At 35.3% G+C, this 26,170-nt stretch overlaps 2 protein-coding genes across 6 annotated transcripts in view; both read right to left on the reverse strand.

Moving 5' to 3' along the window:
* The window catches only part of mpp2b (MAGUK p55 scaffold protein 2b), a 37,419-nt gene extending 19,172 nt beyond the window's left edge, over positions 1–18,247 (reverse strand). The window contains exons 1-3 of one of the 2 annotated variants that reach the window (XM_058794595.1): positions 17,916–18,247; positions 8,832–8,912; positions 6,892–7,051 (exon numbers count right to left, since the gene is read on the reverse strand). Coding sequence is in view for 1 of the 2 variants with exons in the window: in XM_058794594.1 (XP_058650577.1) it covers positions 8,832–8,862 (31 nt within the window). In the remaining variant the exon portion in view is untranslated. The remainder of the gene's footprint in view (positions 1–6,891; positions 7,052–8,831; positions 8,913–17,915) is intronic. The other variant, XM_058794594.1, reaches the window with a different exon arrangement.
* A 797-nt stretch (positions 18,248–19,044) lies between these two features.
* On the reverse strand, positions 19,045–23,567 carry pyyb (peptide YYb). 4 transcript variants are annotated; one of them, XM_058793780.1, is made up of 6 exons: positions 23,501–23,517; positions 23,125–23,204; positions 22,385–22,523; positions 21,869–22,056; positions 19,483–19,560; positions 19,045–19,304 (listed from the first exon to the last, which is right to left on the reverse strand). In XM_058793780.1, exons 4-6 carry the CDS (start codon positions 22,054–22,056, stop codon positions 19,283–19,285), a joined length of 288 nt encoding a protein of 95 aa, XP_058649763.1. In that variant the 5' UTR covers positions 22,385–22,523; positions 23,125–23,204; positions 23,501–23,517; the 3' UTR covers positions 19,045–19,282. The 4 variants fall into 4 exon arrangements, with proteins under 4 accessions (XP_058649763.1, XP_058649762.1, XP_058649764.1 ...); XM_058793779.1 differs by lacking the exon at positions 23,501–23,517 and adding an exon at positions 22,856–22,952 and having other exon boundaries at positions 23,125–23,300; XM_058793781.1 differs by lacking the exon at positions 23,125–23,204 and having other exon boundaries at positions 23,501–23,567.
* Between the last annotated feature and the right edge of the window lie 2,603 nt (positions 23,568–26,170).

Below are 26,170 nucleotides of genomic sequence, written 5' to 3' on the forward strand. Positions count from 1 at the left end.
TAAGACTGAATTTGTTTGCAAAGTTTCTTCAAAAGTAATTCTGTTTTTAGTAGCACAGAAACGGCATACTTCACCTTAAAGTTACAATGCTTTTGGGAAACGAAGAAGATTTGTACATTTGTTTCTATGATCTGCTTAGGATGCTTTTGGGAAACTCTGCCTCTATCAGTCTGTACTCGCATATTCTCATATTCTCAGGAAATGAAGCATGTAATCAACATTCTTCTAAATTCCTTTTTATCCTATAAACCTCATAGCATACCAAAATGTCTGTAGAATACTACATTATATTTAAAGTAATGCAAACACGAGTAGATCCAGTCATCTGAAGGTCAGTCTAACTGTACAATAATGCAATTTTACACTGCAAAGGTGGCACAGGAGCACTTCTGAAGTGGCATTTAGGTATCTTTTCATAAGTTAATGTTGCTCTGTGGACCATTGTGGACTATTATTGCTCTGTGCCTGCTCAAAATTCAATGTAAATGTGCAATTATGCCTAAAGCCAGACTAAATTATGCCTGCTTTGACTCACATCAGCCTCTAGCATCAACGTACACAGTTATAACTGCAGCGTAATGCATTCATGTCACCTCTGAACAGCAGCCTGTGTAAAGTCACATAAATACCACTTCAGAAGCACTTCTGTGCCACCTTTGCAGTGTAAATTTGGCAACAGACTATTGAATGCTGCTCAGAGGTGGCATGAATGCTTTTACACAGCAAATATAATTGTATGCAGGCTTAATTTAGTCTGGATTTTATGCTGCATTACATCTTTACAAAAATTTTGAGCAGGCAAAAAGCAGCATTAAATTGGCTGTGTAAACATGCCTTAATTCACCTAATCACAGACCATTACAACTATCCTTAATTGTTTTTATTTTTTCTCATTTATAAATCATTCCATAAAAGCATGTGCTAAATGAATGCATGTAATGAATGCATGTGATTTTATCACTGTTGTGAGGTAACCACTAAATAAAACACACACAGAATTATGTTATTACATTTCTGCAAGTGTGAAATTACATATCACCACTAGAACAACTGATCAAATCACCTTTACTCCATCTGCGATCTCACTGTAGTAGTGAATTACAATATTCGAGTTCCTTAGACACAATCTGTTATTACACCCATAATTCTCACTGTTTATTTCTCAACAGCTTGTTTGAACAGAGAACACACCACACCTACGATATTAAAAGCTATAGTCTCTCATAAATGTGTCATTCTTGCTCATGTTTTGGATTGGAGATGTCATCCCTGCTATTATTGCAAGATACACAGCCAGCCTACATGTGTGTAAGTGTGTGATTGAATGTAATCATGCATTATTCATGAGGCCGACGCTGCTTACTGTATTCAGGAAAGATATGTTGTCGTTATATATTGTCAGCCTCTCAAGTGAAACGGGAATCGAAGTTGAGCGGACAGTCCTATAATACTGCGTTATGGTCAAGGAAACTGCATTTTTGTGAAAAGATGCAATGTATTTCACTTGATTGTAGTTTGAACCTCAAAGAAAGGGAGCCAAGAAAGAGAGGAAATCTGAAAATAAAGGAAGTTGTCAGACTCATTCTCTCCAGGCAGCTGTAACAAACACAGGATGTGCTCTCATGCACAAAGCTAATTGGACACTGGTTTGTCACCTCTCTTTCAATGCACCCCTCCTCGTCTCTTCTCTCCACATGCACACACACATTATGTGCTAGAAGGATGTAAAAAAAAATGTTGGTGACCATTTTTATGAAGCCTGTATATATAAGTGTATTCTTAATGAATTCGTAAGGTCTTAGATGTTAACAGATGTACGTTAAAACCACATAATATACCTTTCAATATTTATGATCAATCATTTTTACATTTGAAATTTCTTTTTATTAACACCAGAAACCTTGACCATGTTATCAACTACAATGAGAATATGATGCTTCTCAATAGGCATATCTATCAATTCATCCATCATTACAGTTGCGTGTACTGTTCTAACTGCAAAACTACAGTAAAAACTGTCCCTCTTGCTCTAGTCAAATCACAGCATGCTTCTAAAGATCTGAGCTGATCTTCTGTTCTCTGTGTCTTACCTCCTGGACCCTCTAAAGAGCTGATCGATCCAATCTCCTCCAGGGACATTCTGTTATAGATACTCCCAGCCATAGTTCAGTCTCTCTGAAGCCTCTTTTCCTGCCTCTAATTCACATGCGTTCCTTCCCTCTTTTCTGTTCCTTCACTTTTTTCACCTCCGTGACGTCAGCATCGGTTTCCAGAAAGCCTCCCCACCTTTCATTCTTCCTCTCACATGTCCCTTCCTAGATCTTTCATTTCTTGATTGTTCCCTCCCTGTCTTGTGACACCTCAGGCTTCCTTGTTCTTCCCATTGCATCCCTCCTGTTGTAAGTTTAAAGGCATTTTGAGGAAGCATAAACGGGGATTTCTGCCTCCTAATATCCTTCTATCTTACTCTAACAACACAGATTCCAGACACACAGGTTGCCAGAGAATTTCAGCCTCCTCCCTATCACTCCCTCTCCGCTGCTGAAGACTGTGACAGACTCACCAAGAAAGCTCAACATAACTGTAAAACCAAATGCAGAGACCTAATGAGAGGAGACAATCCAAAAGAGAGAGAGAGACAGAATAGAGAAAAATAGGAGGAGGAAGAGAAAATGGCTCATGCGAACAAAGAGTGAATTGGAAATTCTCCTTAGGAAAAGAAGAATCACTTGAGAGCTCTCTATAAAATCGAATCTCCTTAAATGGGTCTCCTATGAAATTACATTGAAAGTGGAGACTTATTTAAGACTCTTGGATCTCTGTTGTTTTATTCGTGAGAAAATGTTTCAGATGAGCTCTCAACAATGGCTCAAACCCTGCCAAGATACGTCTGCAATGAGAGATCAATATGAAATTTCAATTTGAAACATTTCTCGTGAGGTACCTTCAAGGCGATCTGAATGATGCACATTTATTTTGTCGTTAGCTACAGTAAAGGACCACAAAACCAGTCTTAAGTGTCAATTTTTTGAAATTGAGATTTATACATTACCTGAAAGCTGAATAAATAAGTTTTCCATTGATGTGTGGTTTGTTAGGATAGGACAATATTTGACCGAGATACAAAAATGCATATTACTAATCAAAATTTTTTATATATTTACAGTAGGAAATTTACAAAATATCTTCATGGAACGTCCTAATGATTTTTGACATAAAAGAAAAATCAATTATTTTGACCCATACAATGTATTTTTGGCTATTGCTACAAATATACCCGTGTGACTTAAGACTGGTTTTGTGGTCCGGTCCAGGGTCACATATATTATTTTATAAACAGTTAAAGTGGTGGAGTGTTTGCAGTGCTGTTGTGGTGAGATGAGTGGTTGTTATTGCTGGAGCTCAGGCATGCAAAAATATCAGCACCAGTTAATGTATACAACTTGAAATGTTTAAATTCCATAAATAAATTTGTATACACTGGTCACTACTGACAATGTATGCCTTGTTACCCATATAATTAAAGTGACAACAAAAACAGCTACTATAAAATAAACCAAGAGGCAGAGACTGCGTACTGTATTCATGCTGCAATGCATGCCAGTATGGTACTGTGGTTAATCTGTAAATAAACATGAAATGTCTGTAATACAGACACAGATAAACACTGAGATTCTACAGCGCAATGCTGCTACATCAATTATTCCCTGTTTCTGTTCAATGTGAAGTCACAGTAAACTATTTATTTATATTTAATTGTAATATAGTGTAGAAATAAAACTAAAAATTATCATTCAAGAACAAAATAAAATACACTAAATTCATGCCAATTCATGCAAATCTTATACAGTGTGTTGTAAACATACACACAGTAAACAAACTCTGTAAATCCAAACCTTGTAATAATGAATAAATGCAAAACAAACTGGAGAGTCCCTATTTGTGCACATTTCTAACAGCTGGCTAAAGGAGTTGTATGTATGATGCTCAGTTAGCTGTCATAGTGTCTGCAGTTTGTGTTTACCTGTGGCTAACTGGACCTCATTATCACAAGTGTGTCACAACTGAGGTGAAATGAGGCTTGTATCCTTTAGACAGATCTAGATGTGTTCTTATAGAGCTAAATTAGGACTCTGGATGACAGTAATGGCAAGGAAAACAGTTTCTTAAGGCGATCGGGTCAAGAAAACACATCGGATGGAAACCAGCACGTCTTTAGGGTGATGATGTACTAAAGTCTTGAAGGTCAATGCTCACAATCTAAGTGGAAAGTTGACTGGGCTCTTTCCAGTGCTCAGAAAGAAGTCCTTGCTAGTGCCATTGACCAACGACAGGCAGCAAAAACTGGAGGCAGCGACATTCCCAATTATAAAGAGCCTGGGCAGTCTTGTCTTAACCCACTTTAGAACTCAAGACATTCTGTCCAAGCACCGCTTCATTCAGTAATTGAGTAATGGAGCTGGCCTTCTGGATCAGCATGTTTAGGTGCTTACAATCTGCTGAAATGGCATTGCTCTCTCAGCAGACCACAATGCAGAAAGGCATGCAGGATACTACAGACTGGCAAAGCTACAGGTTTAAAACCTGAGCAGCATCTTAAAGTACAGCCACATTTCTAGAACAGTTACTATTCTAATTTGTTTGTTCTGAATCATTCCAAGCTACATCTACTTCAAGTCCTGCAAAGAGAGATCCATGAGCTACCAACATGCCTCGGTTGCTCAAGAGATCTGTAATTATTAAGTCACTTTGGATAAAAAAAAAAAATCTACCTAATGGGCACTTGGGTTAATGGCATGCCAAGTTCTTAAAAATGTGCTCTTTGTATTCATCTTGGCTTCATATGCTTTCTAAATTTTTTATACCATTTTCAAGAAAAGTTTAGATATATTGACTAACATATAAACATATAGGTGCATCTCAATAAATTAGAATGTCGTGGAAAAGTTCATTTATTTCAGTAATTCAACTCAAATTTTAAAACTTGTGTATTAAATAAATTCAATGCACACAGACTGAAGTAGTTTAAGTCTTTGGTTCTTTTAATTGTGATGATTTTGGCTCACATTTAACAAACCAACAATTTACTATCTCAACTAATTAGAATACTTCATGAGACCAATAAAAAAAAACATTTTTAGTGAATTGTTGGCCTTCTGGAAAGTATGTTCATTTACTGTATATGTACTCAGTAGGGGCTCCTTTTGCTTTAATTACTGCCTCAATTCGGCGTGGCATGGAGGTGATCAGTTTGTGGCACTGCTGAGGTGGTATGGAAGCCCAGGTTTCTTTGACAGTGGCCTTCAGCTCATCTGCATTGTTGGGTCTGGTGTCTCTCATCTTCCTCTTGACAATACCCCATAGATTCTCTATGGGGTTCAGGTCAGGCGAGTTTGCTGGCCAGTCAAGCCCACCAACACCATGGTCATTTAAGCAACTTTTGGTTGTGGGCAGTGTGGGCAGGTGCCAAATCCTGCTGGAAAATGAAATCAGCATCTTTAAAAAGCTGGTCAGCAGAAGGAAGCATGAAGCACTCCAATATTTCTTGGTAAACGGGTGCAGTGACTTTGGTTTTCAAAAAACACAATGGACCAACACCAGCAGATGACATTGCACCCCAAATCATCACAGACTGTGGAAACTTAACACTGGACTTCAAGCAACTTGGGCTATGAGCTTCTCCACCCTTCCTCCAGACTCTAGGACCTTGGTTTCCAAATGAAATACAAAACTTGCTCTCATCTGAAAAGAGGACTTTGGACCACTGGGCAACAGTCCAGTTCTTCTTCTCCTTAGCCCAGGTAAGACGCCTCTGACGTTGTCTGTGGTTCAGGAGAGGACAACTGTAGCCAAATTCCTTGACACGTCTGTGTGTGGTGGCTCTTGATGCCTTGACCCCAGCCTCAGTCCATTCCTTGTGAAGTTCAAATTCTTGAATCGATTTTGCTTGACAATCCTCATAAGGCTGCGGTTCTCTCGGTTGGTTGTGCATCTTTTTCTTCCACACTTTTTCCTTCCACTCAACTTTCTGTTAACATGCTTGGATACAGCACTCTGTGAACAGCCAGCTTCTTTGGCAATGAATGTTTGTGGCTTACCCTCCTTGTGAAGGGTGTCAATGATTGTCTTCTGGACAACTGTCAGATCAGCAGTCTTCCCCATGATTGTGTAGCCTATTGAACCAAACTGAGAGACCATTTTGAAGGCTCAGGAAACCTTTGCAGGTGTTTTGAGTTGATTAACTGATTGGCATGTCACCATATTCTAATTTGTTGAGATAGTGAATTGGTGGGTTTTTGTTAAATGTGAGCCAAAATCATCACAATTAAAAGAACCAAAGACTTAAACTACTTCAGTCTGTGTGCATTGAATTTATTTAATACACAAGTTACACAATTTGAGTTGAATTACTGAAATAAATGAACTTTTCCACAACATTCTAATTTATTGAGATGTAAAAATAGATTTTTCCACAATTATTACATAATTTTTTTGTGTGTGTGTGTGAGTCGCGGCACATGACATTTTACAATCTGAACTAACCTTGCTTTGTCATAAAAAGGTCTGAAATTTGATATTTTACCTTGACACACAGTCATGAGGGTGTGCTGTTTTAAGTTTTTCTGCATGATGAAAGTTCATCTTCAGTTTGTATTAGAAATTATGAAATTATAATTAAAAAAAATGATGCCAAATTATTTAATAAGGTTTTCTTTTCAAGAATTTCATTCATTTAATGAGGCTTTTTTCATTGCCTTATCAGGACAGTTGTATCACGCTGACATTTTTTTATTTTACGCCTACAAAATACATATTTAAATTAAATTCAGAAAGGTCGAAAAACTCATCACAGAAAGGGTGCCATGGGAACTGCACCTCCCTAGTCCCTACCTCAGTTCACTCCAAATGCATGCTTCCTCTCGCCATCAACTGTTACTGAACGAGCAGTGTCTTGTTGTTCCTTCACAACGGGGCATGAAGTCCCTTTCCAAAACCTTCACCCTCTCTGCTCCTCTCTGGACAAATGAGCTGCCAACCTGCACCCAAACTGCTGAAACCAACAGACACAATTTTTCCACCACACGCTTAAACAAATTCACTCTTCTGTGCATTTCTCCTCCTCTCTAGCTTGTTTCCTAATCTAGCTTAGAGGCCAATTTAGCCTCGATGCACTTCCAATGACAGAATTATGCTAATATTGGCAAATATCAGGTCTAAAGTCCTTGTTTCTCTTATTTTACAGACTACAAAACCACCTGAGTAGTCATCAGAGGACAGATAGCACATGGCCAAAACAAACGTCCTGAGGTAGGTAGTATGGCTGCAGCCCCAGAGGGAGTAATGCAACATTTGGGTCACTAACCTGTGAATAAGAGTAACGTGTTCCAGGTTGCACCATTTATTATTCACACAAATAGGAAGTTCATCGAATTTTTCTTGGTCTCTTTTCTCTCTGTGTGCACAATCCATTCAGTGCGATCACAGAGCTGAAAGTATCGGCTCTGAGCCAAGATTCTGTGCAGTGTAAGAGATTACAATGTGTGTATTCTCATGACTGCAGGTCAGCACTGAGAGCTCATTCATTTAATACCAGAAACATGCACAATGACAGAAGGATGGTAATGTCTGTGAAATGACTTACAGTTCACGGTGATGCTGATTTACAAGGTGCTTTATGTATATACTCAGGGGTATCTTTGGTAATATTTTAATATGGTTGAATTTGTTAACGTTAGTCAACACATTAGGCATCAGAAACTAAAAATTAAATAATTTTTACAGCATTTATTAATCTAGGTTAATTTATGTATAAACATACTGTTGTTCATTGTTAATTCATGATTGTTTAAAATACATAAACTAATGTTCATTTACACAACTTTAAAAATTTAAAAAATGAATAAATTAACATGCAGTATTGTTCACTGTTAGTGCATTACACATAATGCATTAACTAATGTTAACAAAATAAACTTCATTGTAAAGTGTCGCTATCCTCCAATTTGATACTGTTAAGTGCTTTGACACAATCTGTATTGTTAAAAGCGCTATATAAATAAAGGTGACTTGACTTAATTAAACTAGAATAACTTTTAATTATAATTTCTTTTAATTTCTGATTTTATTGAAGTGCTTTGAGGTAATTAAATGGCAAAAAAAATTTAAAAGTGACATGTAATGTCTGCTCCATTAGAGGCACAAACTGAGCTGCAAAAATTATATTTCGAACACTTTCCCATCTTTCATTGTTTAGAAAAAAAAACAGTCCCACCTAAAACTAAACAAAAATGCACACTTCTCTTTTAATTATGGTAAGAAATTCAAAAAATCTAAATCATTGATTACCTATATACTTTTTACTGTATAATATACATAATCATATACATAGAAATTCTAAAATCAAAAATCAAAATGATTGAATACCTATATACCCTTCTCAACACCAACTCCCCTGTTCTCAGAATAGTTTCTGTACAGGAGGATGCGATCATCTCTCTGTTTTTGTCTTTGTTTCAACAAAAGAACATCATAACAGAACATTGCATTGATTTAATTCTGTGTAGCTGTCCAGAGAAATACAATGATATTGACTCAAGTGTCTCTTCAGTGAAAGCTAGGTCTGAAGCTTGGCAGATGTGTGGATATTCAGTGAAGCACAAACATTTAATCCCAGTTCATTGTGGGGTTTCAGCCAAAAATGACTGACTGGCTTGTTATGTTTGTCACTGACTTTCCCTCCTCATTATATCACAAAACCCTTTTGTAGATTAACAAGGTTTTGGACTGGTAACAAACTCTAAGTTCAAAATCATTAAGATAACGCATCTTACCTGAGTCAGAGCTGGCGGATGCTACTGGCATTTTCGTTTTCTTTGAGCGTCTGTCCACGTACCAAATTTGTCAGCGGCCAACTAGAGAAAGAGAGAGAGAGTTTCTGTGTGAAAATCACATGGTCAGCCCAAGTATTTACCCCAAATCCACCCTCTCTGCAGAGAGCTGCAATAAATTCAGTTCTGGTTAGATTACTTACAAATTGTAGCTCGTTACTGAATACAAATTACATGACGAAAACTGTAGCATATTTGTCACGGCCAGAGAAGGACACAAGGAGGAAGGATCTAATGCAGATTTTTTTTAATAATCATCTTTAATAAGCAAGATACTCCAATAAGACCAACCAAAAACCAGACTAGAAATGGAATATAATCCTTACCGTATCTACACATTTTGGGTAATGTATTCTGATTACTTTTAGATTACTTTTTATGTAACTTGTTTATCACGTAGATTTAAACAGGATTATTTTGCATGTTATCTAAAAAAAACTACAAAGAGAATATATATATATGTGTGTATATATATATATATATATATATATATATTATTATTATTATTATTATTATCAACAACACAAAGTGCCAAGGTTTCTCTACTGCAGGGAGTTTGTGATTTGATAAAAAGCTAATTATTTCAATCATACAAATGTAAATTTAAAGAAAAAATAAACCTTTTTAAAGTAAAAATAATACTTGAACTAATGAAATAATACTTTTTTTTTACTTGCATGTCAGTGTGACTATTAACCGACAAAACAAGAATTATTGAAAAGTCAGGGGGACTTGCAAATATTTCAGGTCAAAATAACGTGTGAATATGTAATCATGTAATCCATAAAAACACAACTGTAATCTAATTATAAAGCATTTTATAATCTAATTGTAAATATGTTTTGACAAAATAATTTTCAATTCTACATGAAATTGAAATCAAATCATAATTTGAAGCAGAAACCATCCAATTTCAGTTAAGCTAACAAACATTTATTCTAGACTTTCACTTAAACATGTTAAGTGAAATATGTCTTGTTCTCTCTTGAGGAAGTTGTGCATTACAGTATCCTAGTGGGAAAATAAATGTGTGACGCCATGGACAAATTTGGCAACTCTTCCACACTATTTTAGCTGCACACCTGGATACACACACTATTAAATGGCACTTTATACCGGGGAGTTTAAAGACGCTATCTCATGGCGTGACACATCTACACACACAGTATGTTAAATATAGCTCTCACTGAAGCTGTTAAACTCTGACTGTGCACCTCAGCAAGACTTTGCATAACCCAGCTGAATGTACGCGAGCGAGATCGTGTAAGTGTGTGTGTGTGTGTTATGCTCCAATGCTCTTTTCCAGTCTCCTTAGCTTATTGTCAAAACCAAACCCTAAGCACAGAAACACGACAGCATTTGAGCATGGAGAACTACTAACATGGTAATACAGAGTTTCTGGAGACCACAGTGTCGCTGTTGTTATTTTTGTTTTCTTTGTGCACAAAAATGATTCTCGTAGCTTTATAACATTACGGTTGAACCTCTTTACTACCGTTCTGGGCCATAAAACTTTTCAGTTGCACTGCTGTCTATGCAGTTTCAGAAAGCTCTCGGATTTCATCAAAAATATCTTAATTTGTGTTCTGAAGATGAACGAAGGTTTTACAGGCTTGGAACAACATGAGGGTGAGTATTTAATGACAGAATTTTCATTTTTGGGTGAACTATCCCTTTAAGACTGAGTGATATACCTCTCTGTTACCATCTCTCTCTCTCTAACATGTCTGTTGTGACACTGGCTTCCCTCAGTGGCAGATAACCCAGCAATCAGCACAGGAGCCTGAACACAGCTGTGTGTGTTAGTGACAAGTGAGAGATAAGACACGGGAGTGATAGACGAAATTACATCTCTTAACACAAGAGAAGGACGAGAAAAGCAGCTCTTTCTTTAAGCAATGAAAGGAGCCAAAATACAGTGTACATCCTGAAGCAATCCTCATCTCAATAAAGACACATTCTATTCATTCTTAACCATGCTCTACAAAAATGGTGAGGTCTGTGCCATTAGTGTCACCAAATGAGATTCCCAGTCTTATTGTTCTAGATTCATTAGCGTAAATAACTTGCTTTGGAACAACTCGACACAATCTTATGGCAGTTCATCATTATTTGAACTTTTGGCTATTTCGTATGAATTCCTACAATCTCATTTTCATACAAACTACTTGAGCTCCACTGATGGTAAGGTTTAGAGATAGTTTGTGGTGAAACCTTTTTCCGAAAGTCATACATTTCTGTACAAATCAGATCATACGTATTGCGTAAGAAATTGCCATCTCTTATCTTAACTAACTAAAACCATAAAAAAGCATTTTTGTTACTTAAATAAAATAAACATTAACTGAAAAAAATAAACTTAAACGTCTTTTCTCATTTTCATTTAGTTTAACTTGATGCATCAAAATAACTAAAACAAAAATGTGACCCTGGACGACAAAACCCGTCTTAAGCGTAATTTTTTCGAAATTGAGATTTATACATCATCTTAAAGCTTTCCATTGATGTATGGTTTGTTAGGATAGGACAATATTTGGCTGAGATACAACTATTTGAAAATCTGGAATCTGAGGGTGCAAAAAAATCTAAATATTGAGAAAATCACCTTTAAAGTTGTCCAAATGAAGTTCTTAGCAATGCATATTACTAATCAAAAATGAAGTTTTGATACATTTACGGTAAGAAATTTACAAAATATCTTCATGGAACATGATCTTTACTTAATATCCTAATGATTTTTGGCATAAAAGAAAAATCGATAATTTTGACCAAATATACCCCAGTGATTTAAGACTGGTTTTGTGGTCCAGGGTCACAAATAATGAATAAAAATGTTTACACATTTCATTTTAAAACAATAAAAATGACTATTAACTACTATTAACTTAATTACTATTAACTAAAATTTAAAAGAAAATATAAAAATAAAAATAATTCAAAATATTATTATAAACTATAGTCTAGAATCTCAATTATACTAAAAAAGCACTCGGCTGATTTCACTTAATGTTTTAGCTTGATGTTAAACAATAGTCAAACTGTCCAATGTTCCTGTAATCCCATGTGATCCATGTGAGAAGTAAAATCAAGGCATGTTAATAATTTTGACCATTAATATATTATTGTAGACTTGTCAGTGACAGCTCCACCCTCAAAGAGCAAATACAAACACTCCAGATGATTTACAAGCTCTAAGTGCCTGCTAGTTTTCTGATCAGCTCACATGTTGGCCTGAAGTCAGATTCGTTCTTGCTGTTTACAGTCACAGGGGCAGGTGTGATTTTTTACGATAACTATTTCAGTGATATCTGACAGGTAGTGAGGCCGTTTTCTGTGCCATTCCTTACAACACCACAAACATCAAGCAGATATGCACCGTAATCTTATAAAATACATATGAGTAAAAAGCTGTGGTAAGGATCTAAAATTCAAGACCTCCAGTGTGTTATTCATGTGCTATTTGCTACATGCCATTTACTGGTGCTTCTTAACACAGAGCAAGACTTAAGTTCTAAGGTCACCTCTGCAATCTTTAAACGAACTGAGCAATCTTTTGAACATCAGCCCTCCACCACCCAATTTACGTCTCATGACGTAGTCAAAGTTCCAAACAGGTTACCCAAACAACCCCCTGTCCGCCAACTGTTCGGAAAAAACAGATCACCTACTTAAAGTAGCGACTGCGCATTATATAAAATGGACAAAATTTCACACTGTTAACAATACATTTTTTCAATTTAAGAAACCAACGTTCAAAAAAGGCACAAACCCACAGGTACTGGTGAATCTGGGCTAAAAATAGCCCTTTTCTGCTCCCTCAGGTTGGGCTTCTCATTACTTTACATGGGAGAATGGTTGTAACCAAGACAACCATAAGCGCCTCTCACACACGCTGCTTCTATTTTTTTTGCTTTTCTCCTTTGTGCCGGTTCGCCATGGCAACAACAGGGACTGCATTAAATAGTAATTACAATCTACACCAAGTAGTGGTTTTTGAGCAAACGATGGGGTACAGTTTCTAATAGTAAAAAAGTTACTACATTCATAATTTAACACAACCTGAAATTCCATTTATAGAATAGCAAGCCTACTACTAAATAAAATATTAAGATTTCATAGATTTTCATTAAAGGGGTGGTTGACTAGTTTTTTTCTAGGCTAAACTGTGTTTATGGGGTGCACTCATGTGTTAATGCTGAGTTAAAAAAAATAAATTAAAAAAAAGTATTATTTTTCACATAATTTACCTTTATTCTACACCTCTCTGTCCCTTCTCCTATAAACGCGCTGATGATTTCCTGCTTTTATGAAGCCCCTCCCTACAGCACAGCAACCACGTGCACGTCCACGTTTAACACTTCTCATAGCTATGTGAAAAATAGAGACAGAATCGCGATTCATATTTGAATAGATTTTTTTAGTAGTTTTGACGGCATGGAAACAACTCGTCCTCTTCTCTAAAGCAGCGCAACATAGCCTCGCCCCCTTTATTCCATGTTCCCGGGGGCGGTGTTTATCTGGGTTTGTGACATCACAAACCCGGGAAATAAATTGTTGTAGTCCCTACGAGCCGTTTTTGTAGGCATTAAACTGCCTTAATTTTAAAAGACGATATCTCCGTTTGCATTGAACTTTCAGCATCGTAACTTTGCAGATATTGTTAATGCTCAAACAGCAACATTACCAACGTTAAAAAAGCTAAATCGCAATCGCAAAATGCTTTATGAAGAAAATCCATTCTTTCACTAGAACATCGTTTCCCAAATTGGGGTTTGTGAGTTGATGAAAAGCTAATAATTAAATCAAATGTAACATCAAAATAAAAAATGGGCCAGCCCAACTATTTGAAATACAACTGAAATTGCGATATATATTATCAAACTGCAATCTAATTAAAGGCTGCAATTTAATTAACAAAATATATTGTCAGTTGCTCCAATTCCGTGTTTTCAGGGAGCGTTTACACAAAACTATTTTCAAGTAAAAACTGAAAACTTTTTATGCATTTGGCCATTTATTTACATGACAATGGTGTTTTGGGGCCCTGAAAAGGCAAACTTTTGAAAACAGGTTTCAAAGGTTTTGAAAACTATATCGTTATCAGCTACAAAAAAAACTACAAAAGCACAAATTTGTTTGAAAATGGTGCCATCATGCGCATGTATATTACGTGTTCAGTCTATAGGTATATGTGCGTATGTGCGCAGGTGCATAGTGTTTCTTTACAATGCAACATCGCTAACTACAGGCCTGGCATGCAGCATTTTTAGTCATTTGTATTTTAAGTATTTGTATTGCAACTTGTAGTGTTATAAGGTTTACAAGTTTTACACTTCCCATAACACCCGATGTACTTGTTACACCGTAAGAAGAATGGCATCTACGCCAATATTAGTCTGTTTCTTTCTTATTCCGAGATCACCGTAGCCATCTGATCCAGATCAAATAATGGATCAGCACCTAGAGATTACCTCTACAGCCCTGAACGTCAGCGGAGATCAGGACTCCTAGATGAGCCCCAGAGACAGATCCCCAGTGAAGACCTTGTCACCTAGACGGCCATTGGGACAAGACCTCAGGAACCAGATGAGTCCTTTACACAATCTGACTTTGCTGCAGTTGGAATTGAATTTCTGTTTCGTCTGGCCAGAGGAGAACTGGCCCCCCGACTGAGCCTGGCTTCTCCCAAGGTTTTTTTCTCCATTCTGTCACTGATGGAGTTTTGGTTCCTTGCCGCTGTCGCCTCTGGCTTGTTTAGTTGGGGACACTTCATTTCCAGCGATATCTTCGACTTGATTGCACAGATACTATTTAAACTGAACTGAGCTGGACGATAACATCATTGAATTCAATAATGAAATGCCTTTAACTGAAAATTGAGTATTTAATCTTGCCATTTTACATTATTGACACACTATTTTCCTATTTTGATATTGGAAACTTTCTTTGACGCAATCTGTATTGTTAAAAGCGCTATATAAATAAAGGTGAATTGACTTGACAAGTTGGTTCTTGTAAGTGTGAACACATAAAAGTGATTTGAGTCTAGATTCTTTGTGCCAGCTGAATGTCTCAGCAACAGTAATATGAGACATTGAAGCAATATGCATAGATGCATATTTGCTAGCTATTTTAAATGCAACTTTATGTGTTTTAAATTTATCAGGATTTGAGGGTATTTTTCTAAAAATCATACCTTTCCAGATGAATCACATTCATACAAGCACAATCAGACAAGCACAGTTTTCCTCTAGTTGTGTTTCTTCAATAAGAAGCACAGATGACATATGTGACCCTGGACCACAAAACCAGTCTTAAATCTGTTGCCAAAAATACATTGTATTGATTTTTCTTTTATGCCAAAAATCATTAGGACATTAAGTAAAGATCATGTTCCATGAAGATATTTTTGTAAATTTCCTTGTTGTATTCCTGTAAATATATCAAAGCTTAATTTTTTATTAGTAATATGCATTGCCAAGGGCTTCATTTGGACAACTTTAAAAACGATTTTCTCAGTATTTAGATTTTTTTGCAACCTTAGATTCCAGATATTCAAATAGTTGTATCTCGGCCAAATATTGTCCTATCATAATAAGCTTATTTATTCAGCTTTCAGATGATGTATAAATCTGTATAATTATGACTGGTTTTGTGGTCCAGGGTCACATATATCAAAGAACTTCATATTTAAAGTCTGTAGTTTAGAACACTAATTGTTTTATTTTAGAACAATAATTTAGAACTTTATTTGATATTTGAAATTTGAACATTCAAAACAAGCAACGTCCTTGGCAACCAACGCATTGCTGGAAAATGACAATTTATAAATGTTTGAGCAGCCAAATACACACTGACAACGCATGATTTTCTACTTGCTGCTGTTAGCCGAAGGAAGGGTAGTATTTATCATTTCTGAAGAACCTCTCAGCATGATTCCTTGTATTCCTTGTCCAATAATTTAATGCGAACTTTCTCATGACTGGCGCGCAAGTACTTCTGAATTACGCAGCTACAGCTGTGTTAAAGAAACACACACATAAGCTCAATTAGCTTAACCAAAAGCAGTCAGGACAGCAGATGACAGTAGGAGGTCAGCACTAGCAGCACTGTAGCATTATCTCTCCAGCTGCGCAGCTGCAGCGACGGTTGCCTGGCAACACACAAAATCCCAAGAGCCTCTACTGTAGGGTATTTGAATGGAGCAAAAGAACTAGGAAATTGGAGAGTAAATCTTGTTAATAGTGCTGCTCTGTGTTTAGGCATGCAATTTAGAAATGCAATTGATGTTCTTTATTATGTGCTTGTGATGTACATTACTCAAGTAAGCGGTTTCAGGACAAACTGTGGTCAGAAGTGTTCATGGTTTGGCTTTGTGTGTTTACACAGATAATTAAATAAGCAAAAATGTTCTTCTTGGGCAGCTGTTGTGCCACCTTGTGTACAATAATGTGCCAAATGAGTGACAGAAAACCTCTTTTCATTGCATGTTGATGTCTCACAGTATAGTGATATTGCATCGAAGACGTGTATACCATAAATTACCTTACGGCCAAACTCAATTTTTAAATCCAATCTGAAATATGAAACATCTTAGACTTTCTGAGGTCAAATACCACGTCTTACAATGTCACTTCTTTTTATTGAGTGCACAGATTACAGAAAACACCGTTTTCAAGGAAACAGTCCCTGGAGCTGCACACGTAGGTAAAGCTGTCACACACAGTGAGTGGAACAGAAGAAGAGAGGTCACGTCATGTTTATGAATGAGACACAGAAATGAACGTGGGAGTTGAAGAGGTGTCGACTTTCCCACACAAAAGCCAGCAAACACATGTTAAAAGAACAGATAATTGATTCAAATAGCCCATAATAGGACATCTAGGAGATGAGCTACAATTAGCAATCAGGTAAAAGATATAACAAAATAATAAGAATAAATTCAATAATAATAGAAAGTTTTTGTCATTTTTGTTAGTATTTGTTTTAAAATATGTCAATATAGTTTTCATTTCACTTTCAGTTTTAGTTATTATTATTTAAACTAAATTAATTATTAATTATAGTTAACTAAAACATAAACATTAAAAAAAGAAAAATTCAGCTTTGCATCACAGGAATAGGAATTATATTTTAAAATATATTTAAATAGAAAACAGTTAATATGTGTAAAAACAAAAAATAAATAAAAATACTTTATTTGCATATATATATATATATGTGTGTGTGTGTGTGTGTGTGTGTGCAATAAATGTTTTTTTATTTATTTTTTTAATGTTTATGTTTTAGTTAACTATAACACGTAACTATAATAACTCTAATACAAATACATTTAGTTAAAATAAATGAACAAATAATAACATAAAAATGTAATTGTCTCACAACCATAAGATTAAAGATCAAATAAAATGGAACAAAATATATAATAATAATAATAATAATCACAAAATAAATGTCCATTAACAGAAACTATGCAGTACAGCTGCATTTTTGCAATTTACAACAGCTATCATAGTTTTCTAACCACTTATGAAGTGAAAACAACTAAAATATAATAAAAGCTCATAAAACCAGTATGATAAAAAGAATCTGACAAAGTCTTCATAATAGGTGACGTCATTATGAATTATCCAAACTGTTAATTAGCTAATTAGCAAAAAATATATATAATATCAAGCTACACAGCATAGCATGCTTTTCCTTTTAAAATAGCCTAAACACATTTATCAATGCAAGGTATGGTACAGTGATGGAATCAGTCAGTAAAGCATATAAATTAATGGTACTGAATAATTTCCATTTTCTAGTAGTCTTCTTCAAAAATCTAATATTTTCAGGTACCCGAAAAGCCTGTAATACCATGGTAGTTTTGTGTGAGCATCTTAGATAAACGCTGATATTAGTAAAATAAGACTGAAATTCAGTCCGAATCAAACTACTTGTAGTATAGCCTACGTTTGTTGCGTCGCTCGCAGAAAGGGGTGTAATGAGCTGTTTCGCTATCTGTCATGAACGACTTTGACTCACCTGTGATGTCCGACAGGGTGAAATAAACCAGCAGTGCACGTCTTTCACTTTCTGCAGACGGTGGTCATGATGCTGGTCGCTGAATTAACGCGTATAATCCATCTGCTCTCGAACCGTTAATAAATTCACGTCTTATTTACCGCAAACACACCTGATAACACAGCAACCAGTGAGACTAATAGACAGCAATATCATCAGAACAGAACACTTTAAAGCTTGATCATCTACTCAGTCAGTATCTCATCACCTGATGACTAAACAAAGATTTAAACAATCTGTGTAACCGCTTTACATCATCACGTCTCTAACCGGCGGCGATGCGCTTTTGTTGTATTGAGATGCTGTGAGTCTTAAAGGGGCAGCACACTCCACGCCTCTCTGCGGACCCCACCACATCACCTCTTCTACCCAGTCTCAAATCACTCAGACCTTTACGGCTTTAAAATCAATTCACCATATACCGCAGTCTCTGTCTTTACGTACTATTAAATTATATTTATTCTTTTAATAATAACTCTAACCAACAGCAAGTTTGGTTCTTTTTCCAAAAGTAGACCCTTGAGGCGGTAGGCTTCTTGAAATAAAATCATAATATTACCACATATGTTCAAATATATGATAATAGCATGGGAGATTTTTAGTTTTTAGATTTTTAGACTATTTTTAATTATAGTATTTTCGCCTTCATTTACAAGATAGCTATGAAAATCAATAGATAGGTTAATAAAAATATTTTTATTTTGAAATTTTATGTTTTTGCACACAGGCTATAGCATGGTATTGCATGGTACTTTAAAGTACATTAAAGAATGCCTATACATTTTTGTTTTTGTTTTTGTTCAGTGCAACATGAATAGTAAAGCTATTTTTATATATTATTTTTATTATTTATGATATAACAATAAAAACCAAAAGTTTCAAACTGTGATTCATGAAATAATGAAGATGGCCAAATATTTAAAATATAAAAATATTGTTGATTTCCCCCATCTAGTGGTATACAGATGTATTAGTCCGGACTCTCTTTATTTAAGAATGTTTAAAAAAAAAAAACATGTAAAATGTATAAATGAAGACAGGAATCAAGTTCAACATTCAGTAATTTTTTATTATTGTCAATTTTGTCACTGAATAATAAATTATTTACAATTGTCTTTCACAAAGCATAAATCAACTCATAAGAGAGAGGAAGAGAGAGAAAGAAAGAAAGAGGCTGATAGAGATGTACAGATCATGAGGTGTTTTTAGAGCCTCATTTTGATGAGGGTTTGGCTCATGCTGGTTTCTGCTGTTCAGTAAACTCATTTATTATCATAGAGATGGATGGATGAAGAAAGCCACTGCACCAGCCACAGAGAGGAGTCACATCACCATAACAAGTCTTCCACACTGCACAGAAACAAAAAAACAATCATTTTAATATCTCCACCAGGGGTTTGTCTGAATATCTCTGGACTGACTGCGACTGACTAAGCAGGTGCATTTGTATCTCTGTGATTAAATATAACATGCAATGATACAAAACTTCAGAAACAAAGATATTCCAGCATATTCTCTCACTGCTCACCGGGGCCTGATGTCCTGTTCCTCTTCACCGAAGAGCAGTTCAGCCACAGCCGCCTCAGGGGTGGATCGCTTCCCATATCTGAGGAATGAGAAGATGATTCAAGTCTGTAGCAAGTTACACGCTCAGTGCCTGTTCATTTCCATTACTCTAAGTATGAGCTATAGTATTAGTGATGCTGGCTTGGACAAACGACACTAAAAAGAATTACAATCCAACTTCCTGATTTAACTAAAAGAAACCGATCTTCCAGATAATTGTAGATCAATTCACAAATATAAAGAAATCAACAAGAAACAGAACCAAAATAACACATGATCGTCATTTAATTGCGGCCTTTTAAGGTTAAACTCGTTGCAGAAAATATCAGGGTACATCTCTAGCGTGCATCATCGGAGACGTAACCAGACGTGTTAATCCCACTTAATAACAATCTATCTTAACGCGCAACACAATAATGAGAGGTTTCATACAGGTTGAAGGATATCTGGCAACTCAGCCCACCCCTCGCACACATGTGAGTGTTCGGGTGAAACCATAGCAACGCACAATTTGGTAAAACCATTGACACAAAAAAAGTGGTTTTGTTTAAATTGTAAACTAGATTGAGTTCATTCGCCTGCATGGGAACCTGCACGCATTGCTCACTGGGACTAAATGCAAATCAATTCAATTTATTTGTTTAGGGCTTTCACAACACGGCATTCCTAAAAGCAGCTTACAAATAATAAAGCCTTATAAACAATTTAAATATATATTTAATTATTTTTATTTCAGTTGTATTTTTAGTTATTTTAGTACATCAACTTAAACTAAAAGAAAATTAATGTTTCCTTGGCAACTAGCTGAAATTAAAAAAAAGATTATATATTTTTTTTTTTTTTTTTTATATTTATTCTATGGTATTAATATTTAATATCATAATTGTTCCTGCTATAGTACTTTTTGGAAGGCATATTTAAACAAATCTAATATAAGCTCAAGTAATAACCCAGTGACTGGAAAATTAGATATTAAAAACCGTAACACAGTGGTTCAGTAAATGACGTCAATATGAGAGAGATGTGCTAGAAACAGTGCCATTAATATAGGCATCATACTCTCCATTATCATCTGAAAATGTTTATTGGGCCATTAGCTGATTTCTGCCGATTTTCTACAGAATCATGTTTCAAGAATCATCTGAACGGGCATCAACCATAAAACATGAGCAGAACAAATTTGTGTATAAATTGTTTGTAAAATCATTCTTACATGTTTTGTCACACTCGGTCCAGTGTGCTCATTTATGCAAGATACTTTTACACACAATTTACAGACAAATTCATTCTACAGACTTAAGTATTAATAATTTACAATAATGAGACATGAACAAACATTATTAAGCTAGGTTCATGTTAATTTACACGCATTCTGTTTTTCAATGTTTAATGTTTATATATAATAGATTAACTAATGCTCATTTATACTATACCTTTATATGTGCATATTCAGAATTTATTATTAATCTACATTAACAAATGCTGTAAAAGTTTTGTTTTGTTTATTAATAATTCATGATGACTAATGTATTAAATAATGTGTTGCCAAATATATGAAACAAAAATGTCATTTCCATTTAGTTAATGTACGTTCTGAAGTACTGCATATATAATATGTGAATAATAACATCACGTCATATTTTCTGAATGAAATCCACTTATTTCTTACTAATTTTGGGCTGCTGATTCAAAAAATAAAGCCTGTATGATGTGCATTTCATAGCATTTGTGCTTTCAATATGATTCCTGTCTTTCTCTGAGACAGATTAGAACTATTTGTTCAAATCTTAGCCAATTTTCACTTTTATGAATGATTCTGAAGACGACATTATTTCATGCCTAATTCGGATTTGAAGGTTAAAATAATTGCCAGTGACAGAAAAAAAAAAAATGTAAACATGACCCAGATTTTTTCTGCTACATCTGTAGGTGTTTTACACATCCAAACAGTAATGTGTTTATGTATAGTTCTTTGACATTAAATCAAGTATTTTAACATATTTTCTTCCCTTCCTTAACTGATTCTAAGTACAATGTGAATACTTTTTTTTTTCATTAAAACTGAAACATTTGACAGCTTTTGATATTTTGATAACTGTATTACAGCTGATACATATATATAATCGAAAAATATAGTACATGACGGAAACTGTTTATTGATATTTTTGAATTTAGCATTAGCAAATTATGTAACATATCAGGCCTTTTTTGCAAATCTGCTGAAATTTTTCAAGATGCAGGGCTGTGTTATTAACAAAAGTTATTATTACAATAATCAGTGCTACTATTAGCCTCTAATACTGATTTGAAATTATACACAGGCAATGAATAGTTAATTCTAGCCTCACCTCTGTCGTGTGATGAGGTTGATGTAGTGTCTTAGAGCCGTGTGGTACTTGGCCATCTCATCTGGACCCACATCTCCCGCTGGAGGTTCTGGTTTGGGTGGGTAAGCTTCAGCCAGGCTGCTGAGACACACTATGACACACAGCACAAGAGCCAGCGGCACGGTCCAGGATCTCAATGCACTCGCCATCTGATACACACAAACAGAAAACCTTTGGGATTCATACAAGTAGGGTGTACTTTTGATTCAGATGAACTCTGAACAGCGAGTGCCAAAGTCTACAGAACTTGAATGCATTTCAAATATACCATTAAACATTTGCTGTAGATTTTCTACTCTTGGTCTATTGATAGCCTCAATAGATGTTAAACTCAATGCTAAACAGTTTTGTGAAGTTCACTAGATGCACTTTGTTATGGAGCTATCCGTGATTCTGAATCTGATGCCATTATGTTGAAGTTATCATCAACTAAAGGCTATTTGCTTTAAAGAGTGAAAGAAGCAGAATGCTACTTACTCTGCAGTAGATGTTCGGGCCCAGAAGGATTGTGTAGAGCTGATATTGGCTGTTGGCGTTGATCTGCTTCTCTCTCACCAGACCAGGATGCTTTTATAGCTCATGAGACCCCAGAGGGAGGTCCAAACCCCACCCAGCACTTACACACAACCAGAGTGTTAATGATAAACTAATGAGTCATTGGCACAAGCCATTCAACCCTATGATCACAATGGTACTCTGAACATTAACAAGACTGCTGATGATGAGCATTTAAAATGGTTAAAATAAAATTGAGTATTGTTACCTTTTTTTATAGTATAGTCAATATAACACTGCTACATAATTCAGCAATAAGGTAAATACTGTGAATATCATTGTAATGGACACTGGTTAAGCACAAAGCGCATAAGTATATTCATAATAAAGCACAGCCTTAAGTGCCTTATTGTTATTATAACATGCTTGGAACATAATAAACAAACTACTTACACAAAATTTCATTCAAACTTTTACGTTTTCCCAGTAGAGGATATAGCCTCTGACATGTATACATGGAGGATAATAGTTGCCAACGGGTCCAACTTGACTGGAATGATATATAGGCTATTAACCAATAAGCACTCGGGACTGTAACACAGTTTTGATTTGATACTCAATTCTGATTGGATCAACTGTGTTTTAAGACACACATCAGTCGAATTTCACAATAACGTAGGCTTTTTGTTATGTGATTAATTAATTAGGCCTACTTAACTTACTTATCTGAAAGATGTAGGCCTATTATCATGTTGTGTCCGATGAATGGTCCAGAACTTCGAAAAGTTCGATACAGCGACCACTGAAAAATTTTGAAAGAAGGGAATGTGTACTGCAAATAAGATTTATAAATCGCATTGGATTGAATAAAATGGTAAAAGTAAAACGCTTGTGTAAAACCCGCTAGAGGGCGCCTTTGAGCGGACACTGCGCGTGCTGAATGCGTGCAACGCGTAATGAACGTGGCTCGACCCAGATTGCGTTCAACAAAGTAAAGTAGAATTTCAATCTTTGTACACTATTGTCTTAGTATCACGAACCAAGACATTAAACGAGTATTACAAAGGAAGTGATGAACCGGTTTGTTTGGATAAATACCTGATCGTGTGTGTGTGAACGTGTCCTGTCGCACTATGACCAGTGTTGGGCAGTAAATAATTACTATCGTAACTTAGTTACTGTAATAATATTACTTTTTGCGGTAACTAGTAGTGTAATATTACAGTTACCATCAATAAAACAGCTTAGTTACTTAGTTTCTTCTGATGCCTCAACCCCGCTGATTTAAAATCCAACAATCAAATAATTCCTACCCTGCTAAAAAACAACAACAAAAAAAACAATAGAAGCCCAATAGAAATCATCACAGAAATTCCAATGATTTCCATTAAAATACCATTATAAACCATTACCTTTTTCCAGTAAAACCATTACAAACTTCCTTTTTGTAGTGTGTTTTGGGCATTTTTCCAGTAGGATTTAACATCCCACCAATAGAATCCATCACATACCAGTAGACACCATTATAGTTTCCATTAAAACCAATACAATTCCCATTAAAACCATTACATTTTCTATTGTGTTTTGGGCAGGGTTCTATTGTTTTTTTCAGCAGGGGATTTATTTTCATCATTTTCACGACTCGCACATGCATGTGATGTCCCCAGTGCAGCAGGCAAGCTTGGAATATGGAAAAGCTTACATTCAGCAGATAGAAATATTGCATTATATTGATTTTGTCAGGAAAAAAGATGATCTGAACACTGTTGTGTAGCCTAAATTGTGGCTTTACTTTACTCTGGCATTACATCCCACCCACATCCCTCTGATCAGCATGTGGTACTATACTATAATTAAAAATCTTTTTGACAAATTAAACAGTTTCTTACAAACTCATGTGATTTGATAAAATACATAATGAAATATAATCGTATACGGGTAATGGAGAAATTGCAATTAGCTTCAAGCTACATGTCAATTAATGAGATTAATACAACACTTAGCTACTTGAATGTCAATCAATAATTGAGTATTTGTAATAACTTCTGACTGCAATCCAATGTGGATTTTGGTCAAATGATGAGGCAGAAATATGTTGTTAGTAACATTCTAGAATAATTTTATGTGGAAGACACACAGTTACAACTTCTGTAGGGCGTGAAGAAAAAGTAATGTAACTAGTAGTGTAACTAATTACTGCTGCCAGAAAGTAATAAGTAAAGTAACAATATTACTTCTGAAAGGAGTAACTAGTAATGAGTAATACTTTACATTCTTTGAGTAACTAGCCCAACACTGACTATGACACAACTGTGATGATGGAAAGAATTTCTCTCAAATCTATAAACGATAGACATTCATTTAGAAGAAAAATCAGGAGGTAACTGAGAGCTGGAAATGTTAATTATACGTCATTGATTACTAACGAAGGCAGGTGGTTGTTAATCAATATCTGGATCAGTTAACTAGCCAGTGGAATTAATCTTCAAGTGTTTTAATGAGACTACCCTAATTATCAGATCCCTCAAATTACAAATATTGACAAACAATTCAGTTCTGTTCTAGCGTAATTGTTGGGAATTTGGTGAATTTAATAATACGCAATAATGCTAATAGTATGGAGGAACACACTAAGGAACACAATGTTATGGCAGTTTGTAACTATATTACATTTTGGTGAATTGGTAGGTAAATTGTATGAATTTGTATGATCTCATTAGTTGTTTTTTGTATGATCTGCTTTCGTCCCAGTGACGGTTATATTTAGGGGTGAAGGATATACAAAATCCCATCTTGTTTTCCTGTGAGATCTGTCTGGACAAATCCCAAACACTGGTCCAGTAATTCATTTTACTTTTTGGCGAATTGGTGATAATTCATATGAATTTGTACAACCTGCTTACACCACACTGACGATTATGACGGTCACGCTTATGTTTTTTTCTAAAGTGGCATGATTTCATACAATCACATCATACAAATTCATTTGAAATCACCACCTTGTTAAACAGTAAAATTTGGAGTTTGCATATTTCTGTAGTTTTTTCCCAGTTAACAGCCTAATGTTAATAGATTGCTGCAATGATTACATATTTTCTTTAGGTCAATCTAGAAATTATAACAAAAGAACAAATGTAATGTCCGCACACTGAACTGACTTCTCCATAAAAAATTCCTTTATTGCAACGTTTTGACCATCAGGTCTTCGTCAGGCACAGATAACCAATCTAGAAATTATAGCATCACCCTCGTTTCCTCTTCAAAAATCCATAATGTTTTTGTTTTTTTTTTATTTTTGATTAGTGCGGTAATCTCTGCGACCAGCAAAAATGTATTATTCTTACACGTTTTGGTCATAGTCTTCACAAACGAACACAAGTTCGTTGAATTTGAAGCCTAAATATATCGCCAGAAGTAAAAAGCCTAAATACAAGTTGAATTTTGAAGCCTAAATATATCGCCAGAAGTAAAAAGCTAAACAAAGGCTATAAACAACCTACACCACTTTAACATCACCACAATTAAACTTATGATTAGCTTATGATTTCAGTCTTTTTTAAAGTCTAAATTAGAAGAATATTTTAGAAGATTATAAACATAAGGAGGCTATGAAAGCAGACCAGTCAGTAGATGAGTTTACCAGTTTGACATTACGATGCTTTATGTCCCTGACAACATCTGTTGTCCCATTAGATTAGATTGACTAGTTAACAAAAAAAAAAAAACAAGTTAATAAAATTTACAAGGGGGGTATTACTGATGTATTTT

Source organism: Onychostoma macrolepis, chromosome 12 (assembly GCF_012432095.1).
Source record: "Onychostoma macrolepis isolate SWU-2019 chromosome 12, ASM1243209v1, whole genome shotgun sequence".
Classification (NCBI taxonomy): Eukaryota; Metazoa; Chordata; class Actinopteri; order Cypriniformes; family Cyprinidae; genus Onychostoma; species Onychostoma macrolepis.

Coding starts and splice junctions, on each gene's coding strand:
- pyyb (XM_058793781.1), bottom strand. CDS start 22,056: ATGGCGAGTGCATTGAGATCCTGGACCGTGCCGCTGGCTCTTGTGCTG. Junction 19,561..21,868: donor AACCTCATCACACGACAGAG/GTGAGGCTAGAA, acceptor CTCATTCCTCAG/ATATGGGAAGCGATCCACCC. Junction 19,305..19,482: donor GAACAGGACATCAGGCCCCG/GTGAGCAGTGAG, acceptor GTTTCTGTGCAG/TGTGGAAGACTTGTTATGGT.